This window comes from Myotis myotis, unplaced genomic scaffold (assembly GCF_014108235.1).
Source record: "Myotis myotis isolate mMyoMyo1 unplaced genomic scaffold, mMyoMyo1.p scaffold_m19_p_15, whole genome shotgun sequence".
NCBI classification, from domain to species: Eukaryota; Metazoa; Chordata; class Mammalia; order Chiroptera; family Vespertilionidae; genus Myotis; species Myotis myotis.
The window spans coordinates 43,507,169-43,526,685 of NW_023416319.1; the positions used below are offsets into that span (position 1 = coordinate 43,507,169).

At 43.1% G+C, this 19,517-nt stretch overlaps 1 protein-coding gene across 2 annotated transcripts; it reads right to left on the reverse strand.

Moving 5' to 3' along the window:
- Window positions 1-6,073: 6,073 nt before the first annotated feature.
- MSS51 (MSS51 mitochondrial translational activator) lies at window positions 6,074-19,294 on the reverse strand. Of its 2 annotated transcripts, XM_036337086.1 has the most exons (7): window positions 18,631-19,294; window positions 9,808-10,070; window positions 9,126-9,281; window positions 8,412-8,536; window positions 7,650-8,216; window positions 7,271-7,364; window positions 6,074-6,943 (listed from the first exon to the last, which is right to left on the reverse strand). In XM_036337086.1, the coding sequence occupies exons 2-7, from the start codon at window positions 10,044-10,046 to the stop codon at window positions 6,724-6,726; spliced, it is 1,401 nt and encodes a 466-aa protein (XP_036192979.1). In that variant the 5' UTR covers window positions 10,047-10,070; window positions 18,631-19,294; the 3' UTR covers window positions 6,074-6,723. The 2 variants fall into 2 exon arrangements, with proteins under 2 accessions (XP_036192979.1, XP_036192980.1); XM_036337087.1 differs by lacking the exon at window positions 18,631-19,294 and having other exon boundaries at window positions 9,808-10,313.
- Between the last annotated feature and the right edge of the window lie 223 nt (window positions 19,295-19,517).

Consider the following 19,517-nt stretch of genomic DNA (forward strand, 5'->3'; position numbering starts at 1 on the left):
TGCCTCTCCCTGCCCCGCCCGCCCGCCGCTCCACCTGCGATGGGCCAACCAGTTCCACCGCGTTTCTCCACCCGGACCGCGCCCGGTCCCGCTGGGCTCCGGCAGGTCGCGGGGGCAGTTTCCGTGGCTCTGAGGGGTCCCCGAGCCCCTGCAGTGGGGGGGGCGGGAAGGGCTGAGACTGGAGGCCTGGTGCGGCCGCTCCGCCTGGGTAAGCCGGCCTCCCGTGTATCCTCAGGGACTAGGACGGTGTGGTTATTTGCCCTCGGAGAAATGAGTGTTTCTAGAGTCGGAACGCCCCAAACCGGAAGGGGGTCGTTGGGGGTTGCTAGGCTCCCCTTATGCGAGATGGAGCCCTGTCATCTGACACACACACACGTGTGCAGGAAACGGGGCACATGCTAACCTGGCAGTTCAGGGAAGGCCTGCCTGGCCGCCTTGCAAACTCAAGAGACCTAAAGGGGCCACAAGGGATGGTCTGAAGTTAAAACGTTAGGTTAGCTGGTTTGGCTCAGTGGATAGAGCATCCGCCTATGGACTGAAGGGACTCGGTTTCAATTGAGGCAAAGGACACGTGCCCTGTTTGCAGGCTTGGTCCCCAGAGAGGGGGTGGGGGCAGGAGGCAGCCAATCAATGATTCTTTCCATCATTGATGTTTCTCCCTCTCCCTTCCTCTCTGAAATCAATAAAAAAAAATTTTTTTTAACTTTAATTAAAAAGCAGTCTCTGGTGGGTAGTCTGTCCTAGGCCAGTATCTTCCCTGACAAAGATCGAGTTCTATCTTTACTGAGCCTATTGTCTTTTTGCATCTAAGATAAGGTACCTGTGGAATGTCAGGGTAACTTGAACCTTAGCTTTTTCTGGACCTCTCAGGGCACAGCCAATGGGGTAGAGTCCAACCACTAATTTCCTGACTTTATTGTTATCTGTTAATTGTTGACTATTAACTGTCCTGTACTCACCTGTGTCTGGCCCTGGATAGAGCAGTGGTTCTCAATCTTGGCTGCACATTAGAATCACCTGGGAATCTTTTTAAAATCCTGATTTCTGGGCCTCATCCTCCAGAAATTCTGTTTCTTTGTTACTAATGTTGTGGCCCCACCCCATAACAAAGAAACAATTTCCGGAGGATGAGGCCCAGAAATCAGGATTTTAAGAAGATTCCCAGGTGATTCTAATGTGCAGCCAAGGTTGAGAACCGCTGGGATAGAGCATCCACCTTCGGATTGAAGGGTCCCAGGTTCGAAGCATGTGTCTATCATTTTACTTTTTATCCAATCACAGAGGTTTCCCCGTTTTGCTTTCTCCCGCCTCTCTATCACCAATGGATGTCATGTAACTCCTTTGTAAAGTATAAAACGAGGTGAAAAACCAGCATTCTCTGGAGCATTATCTTAATTCGTTGAAATTCTGCTTCCAGGCAATTGTCGACAGTTTGGCTCAAATAAACTCACAAAAATTATTCACAGGTTTGAATGTTTCTTAAGTTAACACTAGCATTAAACATTTGAGGCAATTTCTAGGCCCCAGACCAGTGTCTTCAACTCATTAAGAGAGTTTGTATTCCACAGCAGAAACCAGTCCGTTACCTTTACAGTGGTTCTCAAGTTGTGGTCCCAGACTGGCAACATCACTTGGGAACTTGATAGGAATGCAAATTATTGGATTTCACCTTAGATCTACCTAATCAAACTCTAGGGGTGGAGCCCAGCAATCCGCTAGTGTTTTTGTTTTTTAGTTTATTGGTTGATTTTAGAGAGAGAAATAGCTATTTGTTTTTCCACTTATTTATGCATTCATTGGTTGATTCTTGTTCGGGTCCTGACTGGGATCAAACCCACAGCTTTGGTATATAGGGATCATGTTCTAACCAACTAAGCTACCCAGCCAGGGCCCAGCAATCTTTTGTTTTTTTCAGGGTTGTTTGTGTTTTTTTTCTTTTAATTAATGTTAAAGAGAGAGAGAAAAATATCAATGTGAGAGAGAAACATCAACCAGTTGCCTCCCACACTCACCCCAACTGGGGTTTGAACCCACAACTTGGGTATGTGCCCTGACTGGGGATTGAACCAGCAACCTTCCAGTGCAGGGGACAATGCTCAACCAACTGAGCCACACCAGACATGGTCCAGCAATCTGTTTTAACAAGCCCTCCTGGTGACTCTGATGCACACTAAAGTTTGAAAGCCATCTTCCTATTACTCCACATGCTTCTCTACCTAAACGCTTCCTCAGGGGAGTGGGAGAGGGCAGGTTAAAATTTTAAGTGGGGCATGCGCTCTCTCTAGGGAGCACACAAGAGCCTTTCCCTTCCCACTCTTCTTCTTCCCCCTAGGCCAGTGGTCGGCAAAGTCATTAGTCAACAGAGCAAAATATCAACAGTACAACGATTGAAATTTCTTTTGAGAGCCAAATTTTTTAAACTTAAACTATATAGGTAGGTACATTGTTAGTAACTTAATTAGGGTACTCCTAAGGCTTAGGAAGAGCCACACTCAAGGGGCCAAAGAGCCTTTATCTCTCCTTAAGTCCCAAGGGTCCTTCTACTACTTGTGGAACTATCTAAATAAACTTTCTCTTATAATTTGGGGGGAAATGTTTTTTGTTGTTTTTTTTTCAGTGGGAAGAGCAAGCTATACATGTCCCCAAAAGAGGAGTGAAGTGAAAAACTTGAGGAAAGTCACTGTCAAATTTAAATAAACTGCACAACACTTTGGGTCCCCAGCATTTTTCTTCAGATCCCACCAGTCTGTTTATCTGGCAAATAGCGGGCTTTCTGTCCAATCTGCCCCAGAGACCTCCGGGATTTAGGCATTCCCTAAGAAGCCTGTCTTTACTCATCTTCGATCAATCAGCACTATTCCCCTTGGTGAGCTCAGCCCCACCCCTCCCTCTGCCTTAACGATCACCTTAAGAGAATATTTCCCAAACCTCTGCTTTCCAGCCCACTCTCCTGAGCTATAGGCCCAAACATCCAACAGCCTGTTCAGACACTCCCTCTAGATTTCCCACTTCATCCTTTCGATTCGCCCTTCTTCCTTTCCTCATGCTTCCTCTGCCTAGAAATCATGGCCTGCCTTTGAACAATTGTTCATCTATTTAGACAATTCAAAGACTTCTTACCTCCTTCCTGCTTCAAAAACGTTTCCTGTTTCCTCACCTCCTCCTGCTGCTCCTTCCCTTCCCCTGGGTAGACGTGGTTACTCCCCTTTTGCACCCAACGAAACCTTTACTGATGTCTACTGTGGCACATTCAACAGCAGTCATAGCACACGGGCGTTTAACTTACCTGCTGTATTCAACCACATACACTTCGCAAAAACAAAACAAAACAGCTCTGAAGATCGTCATCCGCTCCAGAATTCATGTGACATAGGAGCCATTATGCTCCTCATAATGTGAGCATTCCATCGTGTCAGAGTCTACTTTCTGTGCTGTTAGAGCAGTCATTTTGTCCCCCAGGGAACAGTTCACAGTGTCTGAAGATATTTTGGTTGTCACAACTGGGATGGGGAGGTGTTACTAATATCAAATGGGTAGAGGCCAGGGATGTTACTAAGCATTCTACAATACACTGGATAACCCTCTACAACAAATACTTTTTCAACCCAAAATCTGTATAATCTTTCTAAAAAATAAATTGGGTCATATCATTCCCTTGATTAAACTCCTCCATAGCTTGCCACTGGAACTGGAATAAAATCCAACTTCCTGGCCATGGTCTAGTACAGGGGTGGGCAAACTTTTTGACTCGAGGGCCACAATGGGTTCTTAAACTGGACTGGAGGGCCGGAACAAAAGCATGGATGGAGTGTTTGTGTGAACTAATATAAATTCAAAGTAAACATCATTACATAAAAGGGTATGGTCTTTTTTTTCAATAGTTTTATTCATTTCAAACGGGCCGGATTCGGCCCGCGGGCCGTAGTCTGCCCATGGCTGGTCTAGTAGGTCCTCTGTAATCTGGCCCCTGCCTACCTCTCTGACCTCTCCCTCTTCAACTTCCCTCTCAATCACTAAATCTAGTCAAAGTGGTCTTCTATCCAAACATACCAAGTTTGTGCCCAAACACACCAGAGATTCTCTGGATCTCCGCACTTGTTATTGCTACTACTGGGAATGTTCTCCAGTGTACGTGTCCTCTCAGATGTTATCCATCTCCTCAAAGAGGTAGGTATTCCCTAAACATTGTAACATGAGTAGCCACCACTGCCATCAACACAACTACCAGTTATAGACACTCATTATTCTATTTAACTTTTAAAAATCTGATATTCTGCATGTTTACTGTTTATTTCCCCCTACTAGAATGTAAGCTCCTTGAGAACAAGGATATTTCTAGTGTCTAGTAATAAATGTTTAATAGATATTTGCTTGACTACAACAGGGCCCCCAAAACTCAAGCAAACTACTTCATCTGGTAATGAACTAAACAGAGATTTGTTTCCAATACTGGAGGAAAAACTGATGGACTGTTGAGATAAGGAGATGTTGGAATTCAATGTAATGTTACCCTATGGGATTTTTCAATGTTTTTTTTTTTAAATATATTTTTATTGATTTCAGAGATAAAGGGAAAGGGGGAGAGAGAGAGAAAGGGAGAGAGAGAGATATATATTAAAACATCAATGATGAGAGAGAATTATTGATCAGCTGCCTCCTGCATGCCTCCTACTAGGGATTGAGACCTCAACCCAGGTATGTGCCCTGACTGCGAATTGAACATTGACCTCCTGGTTCATAGGTCGACACTCAACCTCTGAGCCACGTGGGCCTGGCCCAATGTAGTTTTGAAGATACTGAGGGTTTGTGTTTTGTTTTTTTTCACTTAATCTGCTGACTTTAGATATATATTATTCTGCCCTTGCTTATGTCAGTCTTCTATTAAACTGTAAACACTTTAATGTACTATTTTACTGACTTATGTCAGTCCTATGCCAGTACCACGTTGTCTTACCATTCTTTGAAGTAAGTTTTGAAACAGGGGTGTGTACATCCTCCAACTTTGCAAGCAATCTCATTTAACGCTTAATGAAACTCTGGGTCCTACACATTATCTCCATTTTACAAATGAGGAAACTAAAGAAACTTAAAGAAGTTTGGCTTTCCCACAGGCACACAATATTTGGTGGTTGCCCCAGGATTCATACTCAGCTCTATATAAAGCTGACCTGTTGGCTATGTTCCTATAATCTCGTCCCAATCTACCTTCCAGACTTAATTTATGCTAATCCCCCAATGTACCCTAAAATAAATACCTCCAATGCTTTTCTGCGGAGTGCCTTGCTCTCCATCTGTTTCCAATTCACAAAATCTTCACCTTAGCAAAGCAGTCCCTCTTTTCACTCTATTTCCTTAGCACTACAAGGTTTTTATTCCACATTACATCTTGTAATAAAGATATCTGTGTATATGTATTATTTCCCTTCCTAGGCTAAGAATAAGGACAGTGTCTCATTCAACTTTGTATATCCCCAAAGCCCTAATACCTTTTACATGATAGGTACTAACTGAGTGCTTTGAATGAGTAAATGAATTCTGACATTACCCTATCAAAGCAGGCAATAAGAATGCATAGGTGTGTGTTAGGGTTGGGATTATGGTGTTGAGGTCCTGGCAAGGTTATAGGAATGAATACCTAGGGAATATCCTAATCCTGAGAGTGTGATAAAAGAAGGAAGACATGCCTGGCTGGTGTGGCGAGGTGGTTGATCATCAACCTATGAACCAGGAGTTCACGGTTTGAATCCTGGTCAGGGCACATTCCCTGGTTACAGGCTCAGTCCCCAGTGTGGGGCATGCAGGAGGCAACCTATCAATGATTCTCTCTCATCATTGATGTTTCTATCTCTCTTTCCCTCTCCCTTCCTTTTTGAAATCAATAAAAATATATTGGGGGAAACAAAACAAGAAAAGAAGGAAGACATGAGACAGGGTGTGGTAGACCGGCAGGCCTGAACAGGGAGCTGATGTTAATCACTCTCTTGACAAGAGAGAAACCTCCAATTGTGAGGTGGTGTGTGTGCAGACAAGTAATACTTGCCAGTGAATAGGAATTAAGATAAAAACAAGTGACTTAAGATGCCCCAAACTGAGTTTATTGTGGTATAGACCAGATGATAACAAATAACTCAAGTATATTTAAGTAAAGTCTGATATAACTGGAATATCTAAAATATAATGCCAGGGCAAAATGCTGCTTGCTCTAGGGTTAAAAGTCCCCAACAGAAAATACAAACATGAGATACTTATCTTGAAAATGCCAAGAAATAGAACAGTGTGCCAATCCTCACAACCTCCCCAGGTTCCCAACCACTTCTCTGACTTGCCCCTTCTTGCACCACCTCAAGTCATTAACACCTCTCCATTTTTTAGACCAAATTGCTGGACAAGAAGTCTTTCAAAATAAGGTGCCATGCTTCTCCTTGGTGCCATCTGGTTCAAGTCAAAAGGTATAACTTTTGCACAAAGGAAACTGTTAGGACTTTAGGCTCTGGAAAGACTGACACCGAGGCCTCTTGCCGCACACTGAAGCTAGAACCCCAACTCTAGAAGCTGCCTGTGGCTAACCTCTCAGAAATGAGTCACATCATATAGGAGTTCCCATGCTGCGTAGAAGCTTTACTTGGACAATGAGGTTTAATGTTGGCAATAAACGGGCATCAGCAGGGTAATTTTATCAGCCACCCCTTTTCTGGGCATCCAGTGAGAATCTGGCTCAGCTATTCAATCCCCACCATCTACTTTCTCTTCCAGCTGCCTCTTATCCAGCTGGCAGGAGCTCCCAAGAAACGTGATATAGTAGGCGCTGCCGTAAACTGGCTGCTTGTTGGGGTTGGAATAGACCTGTTCAGGTTTGAGGGACGTGAAAGGGTTGGCTCCATAGGCAATGATGTGTATATCCAGGTCCACCAGAATCTGCAAAGAGGCTGCCAACTCCTGGTGGCTAAGGGAGACAGAAGAAAAATTGCTCTGCTGATGAGAGAGATAGGAGAGAAAGTGCTCAGAACTTGACATTTCTGGGCTCATCAAGCCCCCAAATTACCTCAGGCTGGAGTAGGCAAAGGCTATCCTTCCCTCCCAGATGTCTCACTAATTACCAACTTACTAACACAGGCCTTTGTTTCAAGGGGACGAGAAAGCCAAGTGTGAGAAGAAAGAAAATCCTCACCAGAAGGCAAAAGATGAGCAAAGGAGAGAGAAATTAGCTCATCTCTATAAATAGAGGCCTGAGTGAGTCAGGGAGGTATCACAAATAGGAAGAGATCCAAACCTGTAAACAGTCATCAATGTAGGGATTTCATAATCTCGAAGTAGCAGAAGGGTGGGCAGCCAAGCCTCCATCAAGTCTGGGGAAGCGTGAAAACCTATGGAATAGAGAGGGGAAAGGCTGAGGTAGATACTTCTCTGATTATGTCCATCCTAACCTTCACCTCGCTCACTGCTAATGCTCATTTACCACTATCACCCACCCCAGGTTCTTCAATGGAAAATTCTGAACCCAGGTGTAGCTCATAAGGCTAACGACCAACAAGGTCATCATCATATTGTGTTTAACCTGACTTATGAATGTGGCTCCAAAGATAGAAAATACGAGTCAGAATAGAAAATTCCCAGAGGACCCACCCAGTATTCCCCTGAACCACTCTTACCTGGATGGAATGCCACCACCAAATCTGGATGGGCTGTCCGCCCAGACTCTACCTGCTCCTCCCAGAAGTTATGGTAGAGGCCCCTATGGCCACTAAGCTGAACTGTGCCAGGTTCCACAGGTGAAGTTGAGGTGCTCTGTGAAAAGCCAGTAGCGACGTCTACACCCACCATTATTATACGGAGGCCAAGGTGTCCAGGAAACATGTAACCAAGCTCATCATAGTCCCCGGGGCGCGTGAGAAATGTCTCCGCGTGGGAAGCACCAACTACATGCACTGTGCTCCCTCCGATCTTCTTCACATTTATTCCCAAGGCCCGAAGCCCCAAGCCCAGGGTCAAAGGCCGTGACAGGACATCTGTCAGGAGTCGCTTCAAAGAGCCCTGCAGGACATCTGGGTCTGGCCTCGGCCTCCCTGCACTGGCCCACAGGGTGGTCATGGCATGACTACCTAGCACAGCAGCCAGTATAGCATCTAGCTGTAGGTGCCGCATTGAAAACCAGGTGTCCCAGCCCTGTACAACTTCCGGAAGCCATGGCCAGGGTCCTGCGGGTAGGACAAAATCTCCTGCAGGAAAGAAGGAACAACAAAGAAGTGACCTAATTCTTCTCTGGCTTCAATGTTCCGTCTAGGTTCATTCTCCCAACCTGTGACCAGGGAGGCCTCACCACCCTGCCCCTCTCCGTTCTTCATTTTCCCCTCATAACAACATGCTTTCAACTTTGACCATTATGGCAGAGTTCCCCAACACCACCGCTCCACCTGTGACCAGAAGCCATTCCATGAGACGGTCCACAGCTACAAGACGCAGCTCTTGACAAACCTTCCTGTGGGCGGGCCAATCTGACCTCTGGCACTCTGGACCACAGTAATAGACATTTCTGCACCTGAGAGAATAAGCCCCAGAAATACTGGTTCCTATATTTCAAAGGTGATTGGGAGAATATCTGGGGAAGAGAATTGATATTCCTGTTCTTAGGAAAAAAAATTACTGGGTAAGGAAGGCAGGGAGAGGAATGACAGCTATTTGCAACCAAATTTGGGGACTACATTAGAAGGGGAGGCGGGAGAGATTGGGAATGTAGTTTTTCTCTTGGGTCAGAGTAACACCTCAGTCTCTATCTGCAACAACTCACTTTTTACATCCCTTAAAGAAAAAAATAACTCCAGAAGTTTGTGGCTGCCCTCTTACCATGCGTATGTCTCAACCCTAACCTGCCCAGAACAGATTGTCGTCTTACCTCTCAAGTTCTCAAGAGGAAGAAGGTAGAATAGTACTGGGATCTCTGTGTGACTTCCCCATAGCACCAAAACAAGCAGGAGCCCAACCCTTTTCTAATCTGTCTGTGGCCTGGATCACATAGAATGAGGAGGAGGCCTTATGTTTTTGTGAAAACGCTGACCTTTCCTCCTACAATGAGGTCTTAGAACAGGGTCGTTTCTGGATCTCTCCCCTATTTGCCCCTGATGAGTCACCTCTTGCAGTGCCGGAGGACCGTGGAGTCTGAAAGGCCATTGGGGAGCGCTCTGCAGTGAGCACAGAATCGGAACGTGTCCTCCATCTTCTGGAACATTTCTCGAGGGCATCGAAATCCAAAGCCTGATACAGGAGTATCCCCATCTATCACCAACCTGCAGAGACAGCATGCAACGGTACAGCAACAGGGAAAAGAGTATCTCCAAAGTCTCTCAGGACCCCTCCTTTGCCTCCTACATGTTGTATTTCTACCTACTCCCATCATTTTGACTTAATAATAATATATATATATTTTAATATGCACTTTTATTTTCATTTTCTTTTTTATTGACTTTTATAGAGAGAAAGACAGAGATAGAAACATCAATGTGAGAGAAACATCGATTGGCTGCCTCCTGCACACATCCTGACTGGGGATTGAACCCCTGGTATGTTCCGTGACTGGGAATTGAACCTGTTACTTTTTGGTGTATGGGACAATGCTCCAGCCTAATGAGCCACACCAACCATGGCACAAATTATATTTTTTAATTTCTATAGTAATGAACTGGCAAAAGTCAGGATGAGAAAAATCCCTTGTTGCAAATACTTCATTATTCCCAAGTTATACTCCCTTTCCACCTTTTGAAATCGTTTCTAAGGGTGACTACAAATGGCTCTTCCACAGAGCTAGTCACTCACTTGTATTCTTCATAGCTTTTCATGTTCAGCTTCTGAAGAATCAGCTGGGATAGGCCAGGAACATTATTGTCCAAGGAGTAGAAGCCAAGTGCATCAATGCTAGGGCCAGGTTTTGAGAGGGTCAAAGGCACAGGGGTCACAGCTGTGGGAGGGGTCACAGCTGCAGGCTGGGTCACAGCTGTGGGAGCCACTGATGAGGACGATTTCTTGTGCCTTCGTCGCCGGGGCCGTGGAGCCATGGCCTGTCCACTGATACCTGGGGACTATATGTAGACAAGATATAGAATGGAATTTTGCAAGCTGGATGATGTGTTTTCATACATTTGACCTTTCACTTCTCATTCTAGTCTTTCAGACCCAGGTATCAGTAAGACTTATTTCTGATCTACTGATTATTGATCACTACAAAGAAAAACAAAGGGGGAAATATTACATATGATGTTCTATATCTCTATATAAAAGCCTAAGTGACTGTTCGACTGTTTGACTGGTAGCTATGATGCACCCTGACCACCAGGGGGCAGATTCTCAATGCATAGGCATGGAAACATGGAACAGACTGATGAATCTCAGAGGGAAGTGGGGGGAGGGCGAGAAGAGATTAACCAAAGATCTTATATAAATATTAGAGGCCCGCCCTAACCAGTTTGGCTCAGTGGATAGAGTGTCAGCCTGCGGACTCAAGGGTCCCAGGTTTGATTCCGGTCAAAGGCATGGCATGTACCTTGGTTGCGGGCACATCCCCAGTGGGGAGTGTGCAGGAGGCAGCTGATCGATGTTTCTCTCTCATCAATGTTTCTAACTTTCCCTCTCCCTTCCTCTCTGTAAAAAAATCAATAAAATATATTAAAAACAAAAACAAAAACAGCAACTCTTACAGTATGTGGCAGAGTGCAAGCTATGTGCTGGGCAAGTGCTGAGTCCCTTTATTCATTAAAAAAAAAAAAAATACTAGAGGCCCGGTGCATGTATTTGTGCACTGGTGGGTTCCCTCAGCCTGGCCTGTGGGGATCTGGCTGAAATTGGCAGTCCAACATCCCCCGAGGGGACCCAGATTGGGAGAGGGTGCACGAATCTGTGCACCAGTCCTCTAGTAAAATATAAATATGTCTGTAAGTAATGCATAGAAAAAGGTCTGGAAGGGCTCCTCTAAAACCAATAACAGTGATTAACTGGGGGGAAGAGGCTCTAGGATAGGAACTGAGTTGATCAAAGGCAACTTTAGACTTAAAGGCAACTTTTGACTTTTTGATACAAAAAATATCTATAATAATAAGAGCGCAATATGCTAATTAGACCAGACATCCTTCCGGATGACCTTCCAGATGAAGCTGGGGCTGCGAGGGAAGCTTGGGTCCCAGGTGCCAGAGGGAAGCTGGTGCTGGCAGCCGGGGGAAGGAAGGCCTACTCTTGCATGAATTTCATGCACCAGGCCTCTAGTATTCATATATGAGTGTATTTCAAAAAATCAACTTAGAAGAAAAAGCAACAGAAGTTTGGGCTGTCACAAACTACCATCTAATTGAATAAGTCAATCTAATTTAGTTGGGAAAGTAAAACATTCATTTTAAAAGGCCTGTCATCACATTTATAGGCAATAAATCAAGACATGAAAATTAAATGATCACCAGAATGCTAAGAGTTACATAGTTAACCCAAGTAATGCAAGTTATGAGAAAAATTTCTTAAAGAGATGAGTTTGTATTTTTTTTATAATATATTTTTATTGATTTCAGAGAGGAAGGGAGAGGGAGAGAGAGATAGAAACATCAATGACGAGAGAGAATCATTCATCAGCTGCCTCCTGCACACCCCAACTGGGGATAGAGCCCACAACCTGGGCATGTGCCTTGACGGGGAATTGAACGATGACCTCTTGGTTCATAGGTCAACACTCAACCACTGAGGCACGCCAGCTGGGCAAGAGGTGAGTTTTGAAGTAGAACTAACCCTGCAACCACACCCATACCTACACCAACACCCACCCCCTACCCAGCAGGAACTCTGTGATGGCCGCCCTCCTTGGCTTACCATTCCTTCTCCGAGTGCCGAGTAAACCAAAAGAACTACATTGACAAAAATAAAATCATCCATTCATTAAACAAATATTTATTTATAAACATATAAAATAATGTACAAAATAATATAATGAAAAAACTTGTGAAAAATATATGTAACATCTAGATATCTTATAGAGGGATTAAATGTAAACTATAGTATAAGGCAATATATATATATATATATATATATATATATATATATATACTGTTTTGTTCAAAATTGGGAAATCTCTGAAATTGAATAAAAAAGTAAAACAGAGAGACATACTTTTTGAAAAAATAAAATTGTATTGATATCCTATAAGAAAAGTGAAACTAAAGCACTAATAGGAAATCAGAAGAAGTGAGTTTCTTCAAGGAAGACTTTACAAAGCAGGGAGCAAAAAAATAAAATAAAAAGCAGGGAGCAGTTGGAATAGACCAGCAATTTTCAACCGGTATGCCACAAGGATTTTTAAAACATGCAATACTGGACTATTTAGTCAAGTGCACTAACCTCTCTTCCGTTAGATTGCCAATTTTAAAAATAACAACCGCCCTGACCAGTTTGGCTCAGTGGATAGAGCATCGGCCTGCAGACTGAAGGGTCCTGGGTTCGATTCCGGTCGGGGGCATGTACCTTGGTTGCGGACACATCCCCAGTAAGGGGTGTGCAGGAGGCAGCTGATCGGTGTTTCTCTCTCGTCGATGTTTCTAACTCTCTATCCCTCTCCCTTCCTCTCTGTAAAAAATCAATAATATATATATATTTTTAAAAATGACAACAACCAATACAAGAGACATCCAGTGTGGATGAATCAAAATCATATATTTTTTATCAGATCGGCAAATATATTTTTTGATGTGCTGCAGAATTTTAGTAATTAGTTTATGTGTGTCATGAGATTAAAAAGGTTGAAATTGCTACAAGAGTAGCAATGAAAGATGGTAATACTTTGTATTAACATGAAAGATGGTAATACTTTGAATACATGGAGATAGAAAAAAAGGATTTCTGAACACAGAGAAGAGCATGAGCATAGAAATGTAGATGGGAACATTCTGTGGAATTAATGAAATAGAATGGATTGAGCTTGATGACTGAGTCTAAAGACCTAAACCTAAGAGCTAAAATTACAGTCTTATAACAACACATAGGGGGAAAACTTCATGATATTGGATTTGGCAATTTCGTGGATAAAGCACCGAAAGTACAGGCAACAAAAGAAAAACAGATAAATTGGACTACATCAAAATTAAAAACTTTTGTGCAGCAAAGGACAGAATGAAATAGAAATCCATAGAATGGGAGAAAGTGTTTGCAAATCACATTCCTGATAAGAGATGAATAGCCTGAACATGTGAAGAACTTCTAAGACTCAACACCACCAAACAACCCAATTCAAAAATGGGCAAAAGATCTGACCAGACATTTCTCCAAAGAAAACACAGAAACTGCCAAAATGCACATGAAAAGATGTTCAATATCACTAATGTTGACAAAAGAATGTCCAGCCTAAGAAAAAATTTTTATGAGTTTACTGGGGGGGGGGGGGGGGGGTTTATTTGAACCAATTTGAGGACAATTGCCAGAAAGCAAACTCTTAACAGATAGAAATAAAATGCTCCAGAGAATGACAGTTTTGCAGCTTATTTTATACATTAGAATAAAATAAAGGAAGAGATAGAGGAAGGTTTACATGAAATCCACCAGTGGTGATAGGGGAGGGGCACATAATAGGAACAGAATCATCGTTGTTTAGTATTATTCACCTTACTAACTCTAGGTAAGAGGTTTTCTTACAGAACCTGCGAATGCAGTGTGAAAAAGGAAAACGGTCGTAAGATAAATCGACCTTGAAGTCCAGGTGGCCCCATCACTCAGAAAGAAGATACATTCTGAGAGCAGACCAAGGACAGAGACAAACGCTGAGAGCTAACCTTTTCAGGACAATGCTAGGGAGCAGACCCTGGGAACTCACTTAGTTGTTAGATTTCCACCCTCCATCCTTTAACCTTATATAACACTGACTTGAGCGTCTTTTCAGGGCGTTACACCTGCCGCTCTCTCAGATTGTCGGCTGATTAAATAAACGCATCATAAAGACTCAACTCAACCCGGTCTCTACTGGACTCCGGTAGCAGCAGGCAGCACAGACCCTTTCATTTCCAGTTTCAGTGGTAGATTAAGGGGGAGGAAGAAAGCAAAATATAGAAATCTCTGGAATTGAATAAAAAAGTAAAACAGAGAGACATACTTAAAAAAAATTGTATTGATTTCAGAGAGGAATGGAGAGGGAGAGATAGAAACATCAATGATGAGAGAAAATCATTGATCAGCTGCTTCCTGCATGCCCCTTACTGGGGATTGAGCTGGCAACCAGGGCATGTGCCCTGATCAGGAATCAAACTGTGAACTCCTGGTTCATAGGTCAATGCTTACCCCCCTGGCCGCACCAGCCGGGCGAGACAAATCTCTTTTACATAGGTGGGTACAGGATCATTAATAATTAATATTTACAGTACATAGAGATGGTATTCAGGAAAGTGAGGTAATGATGGGTTCTCTGGTCTCCTGCTCTGGTGCAGTGGGTGTGCCCTCGGGGGTCTGGAACAGACCATTACTCTGACATTACAGAGGTATGTTATTTTAGATGCAAAAAGACGACAGGCTCACTTTGTCAAGGAAGACTGACCTTTGTCAAGGAAACCACAGGTCTAGGACATGCCTACCAGCATAACCCACTGTTAGTTAGAAATTTTTATGTTCAGACTATCCTATGTGGTTGGTTACTTTTGGTCTCTGAGTTTGCAAAGCCCACCATACTGTTCTCTCCTGAGTTTGTCAGGTTTGGTACGTGGCCCCTTTTTCATCTACGCTAATCAGGAAAATGCAAATCAAAACCACGAGATACCACTTCACACCCTTTAGGATGACTATTATAAAGAAAACCATAGAAAATAACAAGTGTTGGTGAGGTGTGGAAAAACTGGAACATTTGTGCACTGATAGGAGGAATGTAAAATAGTACAGTCACTATGGAAAACAGCATGGCGGCTCTGCAAAAAGTTAAACACATAGTAACTACTATATGACCCAGCAATATCACTCTTAGTATATACTCAAAATAATTGGAAACAGGTACTTAAACAATGCTTATACATAAATGTTCATAGTACCACTATTCACAATATCTCAAAAGTATAAAACCCCAAACGTCCACCAACAGATGAATGAATAATGTGAAAAAAGTGGGGGAGAGGGTTCTATGGAAATTAACCTCACAGGGTGATCTGATCATAAATTCCTAACTGGGTAGGTCACTACAGGCATACAACTTTTTAGGAAAAGAGTTATCTTTGCCTTGCGCAGTTGGTGTGGCTCAGTGGTTGAGTGCCAACCTATGAACCAGGAGGTCACGGTTCAATTCCAGTCAGGGCACATGCCTGGGTTGTGAACTCGATCCCCAGGAGGGGGCATGCTGATCGGGGAATTCTCTCTCCTCATTGATGCTTCTCTCTCTCCCTCTCCCTTCTTCTCAGAAATCAATAAAAAAATATTTTTAAAAAAGGATTTATCTTTGCCTTAAGGAAGCTCTGTCCATTGTTTCTATGCACCTAGGTTAACACACCTATGAAATAAGCCTTACCACCTCATAAGAGCACATAATCTTGTTAACTATCCTGTAATCCAATCCCCATCTTGCTTTTTTCCCATCTCCATGTAATCTTCCTTAATTGCCTCCTTAATTTCAGTTGCAAAACTGTTATTCTCCAGAGCTTTTGAGATCTTGTTCCTCAGTTTGGCTCAAATAAACTCATAACTGTGACAGGTTTGGACGTTTCTTACTTTGACAATAAATTGGGTTATGTATATAATAGAATATTATTCAGACATAAAAAGAAATGAAGTACTGATATATGCTACATGGATGAACCTCAAAAAGATTATGCTAGTGAAAGAAGCCAGACATAAAAGGTCACGCTATATGATTACATTTATATAAAATATCAAGAATAGATAAATTCAGTCCTGGCCAGTGTGGCTCAGTGGCTAAAGTGTTGGCCCCCATGCACCGAAGGGTTGGGGGTTTGACTCCCAGCCAAGGGCACATATCTGGGTTGCAGGCTCAATCTCCAGCCCCAGTTGGGACACTTGTGGGAGGCAACCAACCAGTGTCTCTCTCACATCAATGTTTTTCTCTGTCTCTCTCCCCCCTCTCCTTTCCTTCCACTCTCTCTAAAAATCAGTAGGAAAAAATATTCTCAGGTGAGGATTAACAACAACAAAATTTTAAGAATAGGTAAATCCAGAAAAAGAAAGCAAATTGCAGTGGCAGAGTGGAAGGGGGCATGGGGAGTATGCTTAATGGATATGGGGTTTCCCTTTGGGGTCGATGAAACTGTTTCAGAACTAAACAGAGGCTGTGGTTACACAACAATATGAATGTACTAAATGCCATTTAATTGCTCACTTTAAAAGGATTAATTTTGTTTTGTGAATTTCACCTCAATTTTTAAAAAAGGTATCCATAGAGATTGAGAAACTAAAACATTATTACCCCCCAGATTAATTGTCTCCAGGCACAGGGAAATATGAGAGGATAAAAATACTGACAGTGGTTGGTTTGAATGAGGTAACTAACTATTAAAGTTCAAACCAGGGATCATGTTTTGTTACAAAAATGGTCTGACATTTAATCCTTCCAGACCAAATTTGTTAGGAAAAAAATCTCCAGGTCATCATTCAGCTGAGATGTAGGTAGCAGAACAAACAAATAAAAAACTTCCCAGAATCATCTAGCTAATATCCATTATCTTGCGAACCCTTCCTCAGGTTAATGGAGGAACTAATTTATATTTTCCTTTGTATTTTCTTTCTCCTCATCCTTTCATTCCATCCCTTTAAGCTCTCCCTTTGACCCAGAGATGAATGGATGATTTCAGAGTCTACAGAACAGATAGCTAATCTCATCTGCATAACCTATCTTCTAAAATCCTACCAATAAAGAAGAAATTAGACCTAAGGATAGATTATTTTAGGACTTAAGAGTCATAGCCCTTTACTAAAGGTAAATGGAATTGCCTTCATGTCTTCACATCTTTGGATCCTAACTAGCTTAACTCTTCCCTACACTATATATATATTTGATTTTTTACAGAGAGGAAGGGAGAGGGATAGAGAGTTAGAAACATCGATGAGAGAGAAACATCGATCAGCTGCCTCCTGCACACCCTACTGGGGAAGTGCCCGCGACCAAGGTACATGCCCTTGACCGGAATCGAACCTGGGACACTTCAGTCTGCAGGCCGACACTCTATCCACTGAGCCAAACTGGTCAGGGCTTCCCTGCACTTTTTTATCCTCACCCTAGGATATGTTTATTGATTTTAAAGAGAGAGGTAGGAAAAGACAGATAGATAGATAGATAGATAGATAGATAGATAGATAGATAGATAGATAGACAGACTGACAGACAGACAGACAGACAGACAGACATTGACCAGAGTAACATCAATTGGCACCAGGAATCAAACCCACAACCAAGATATGTGAAACTGACCGGAATCCAGCCTGCAACCTTCTGGTGTAGGCGACAACACTCCACCCAACTGAGCCACACTGGCCAGGGCCCCTCCACTTTTAAAGACCACACACTTCCATCACATTTCTATAAAACCATTGCATTTCTAGAAGCAGCATTCATCTGCTCTCTCTACCCAGCCCCCTCAGGCAAGATAAGCCTTGAGAGAATGAGCTCATCTTTTGTTTATAGGTAGGGAGGAAAAGTATCTTTGAGACAACTCAAGAGTCTTAAAATCACAGAAATAACAATAAATACCTTCCTGATGTTCAATAAAGAACCTTTATGCTACAATGGAAGCCAAATAAGACCAGGGAGGTACTTATCTGCCTTTGCAAAGAGAGGTCTTCCTCCAATAAGAGGTTAACTCTTGGCTCTCTGGGGGTTGGTGGAACTGCCTGGAAGTCAAGGGATTACACAGCTTGGGGAGGAGGAGTGGTGCTGGTGAAACCCCTGCTGCCATAGTTTCTTGTGATTACAGCAGATTCGTGATACAGAGGAATTAAATAAGGGGCCTGGTCTCTGCACTTGCACCTACAAACTCGAACTCATGTGTGAGTTGGTGTGTCCCAGCCCCAGAATCCTCCCCGTTCATGTTGTTGGGGCAGGGACAGTTACTGAGAGAAAGGCAAAAAAACAGAGGGGGCCAGGGAGACGTTGGAAAGAATTACAGCAAGCTTTCAGCATTTTCCAGAGTTCAGTCTACTCCACTGAGAAAGGGAACCATTTAAACTTTTTTCTGTCTCCAGTGACTTGGGCTCTAATTTATTCCCAGTTTATATGAGAGAAAACACCAAGGAATGGAGAGAAGACAAACTGGGTGGCCTCTATCCTTCACCACCAACCCCCCTAAATTAGTAGTTTATTCCCAGACCTAGTTCTCCCATCTTTTCCCCTCCTTACCACAAAAAGCCTTACGTCTCACCTTCAGACCAGGAAGGCCCATTTAATTTTCTGTAATTCACCAGCAAATATAAAATGCCCTTGGAGAGGTAGGGAGGAGAAGGGGAGTGAAGTTAGTCACTGGGGAGCCTCAAAAAGGGCCGAGAAAAAGAAAGAGAAAAGGAGAAATACATTGGGAGCATTGCTATTATGACCACATTCAGCTGCTTGAGCAGTGATTAACACTCCCTGAGGTGCTAATGCTTTGGTCAACTATAAACTAAGCCAGCAAACTGGTTGATGAAAAAGTTACTTACCTTGCTAAGCCCTCAGCTTCCTTCTTCTCTATTTCTTCCAAGTGAAGTGAGTTTGACCTCCTCAGATCCAGGTTGTGGTTGACTCGAAGCTGTCCCTTCCTATCACTTTCCTTGCCAACTGCTGAAATGCTGTGTCTCTGTAATTACGTGTGGCCTGCCAGCCAGACATGCTTAATTCTCACTAAGGAAGCAAGCAGGGACCTGGCCCTCTGCCTATCGACCTCTCTTTCTGACCTTCCTTTTCTGCCAAGAAGGCTCAGAACGCTGTCAACACTCCCATACTTGCCAAAGGCCAGGCAGGTTGAAGAAAGATGAAGCCTACTAGTTCCTGGACCTCTCTCACTAAGGCAGCATTCTGTTCTTAGAACACAGCATCAGGAAAAAACCCTTGGGATTAGTTCAGATATCAATATTTGGTTGGAAAGGCTAAGCACTAGCCCAGGGCAAAAGGAACCCTTTGGTTTCTAGATGTCAATATAGACCCAGGAGGAGTTCCCCCAAGCCCAAAGTATGTTTCAGCATAACACTGCTCAAACACAACCCAGCGATGACCAATCTAGGCTTAAGTACAATACCCAAGAAAAGCTCTGCCAGGGTAACTCAGTTGGTTGGAGTGTCCTCCAGATACACCAAGGTTGCAGGTTCGATCCCCAGTCAGGGCACATACAAGAATCAACCAATAAATGCATAAATAAGTGGAACAACAAATTTTTCTTTCTCTCTCTCTCTCTCTCTCTCTCTCTCTCTCTCTCTCTCTCCCTCCCTCTCTCTCTCTCTCTCATTTTCACCCCCTTTCTAAGATCAATAAATAAAAATTAAAATAATAATAACCAAGAAAGACAACAAATGGTCATTTGATGGTACAGAAGGAAATCAATTATAGGGGA

Excerpts from the sequence above, each read along its gene's own strand:
- MSS51 (XM_036337086.1), bottom strand. The coding sequence starts at position 10,046 with ATGGCTCCACGGCCCCGGCGACGAAGGCACAAGAAATCGTCCTCATCA. Across the intron at positions 9,282-9,807 it reads AAAAGCTATGAAGAATACAA|GTTGGTGATAGATGGGGATA; the intron begins GTGAGTGACTAG and ends CTGTCTCTGCAG. Across the intron at positions 8,217-8,411 it reads GGAATGGCTTCTGGTCACAG|GAGATTTTGTCCTACCCGCA; the intron begins GTGGAGCGGTGG and ends TCTTTCCTGCAG.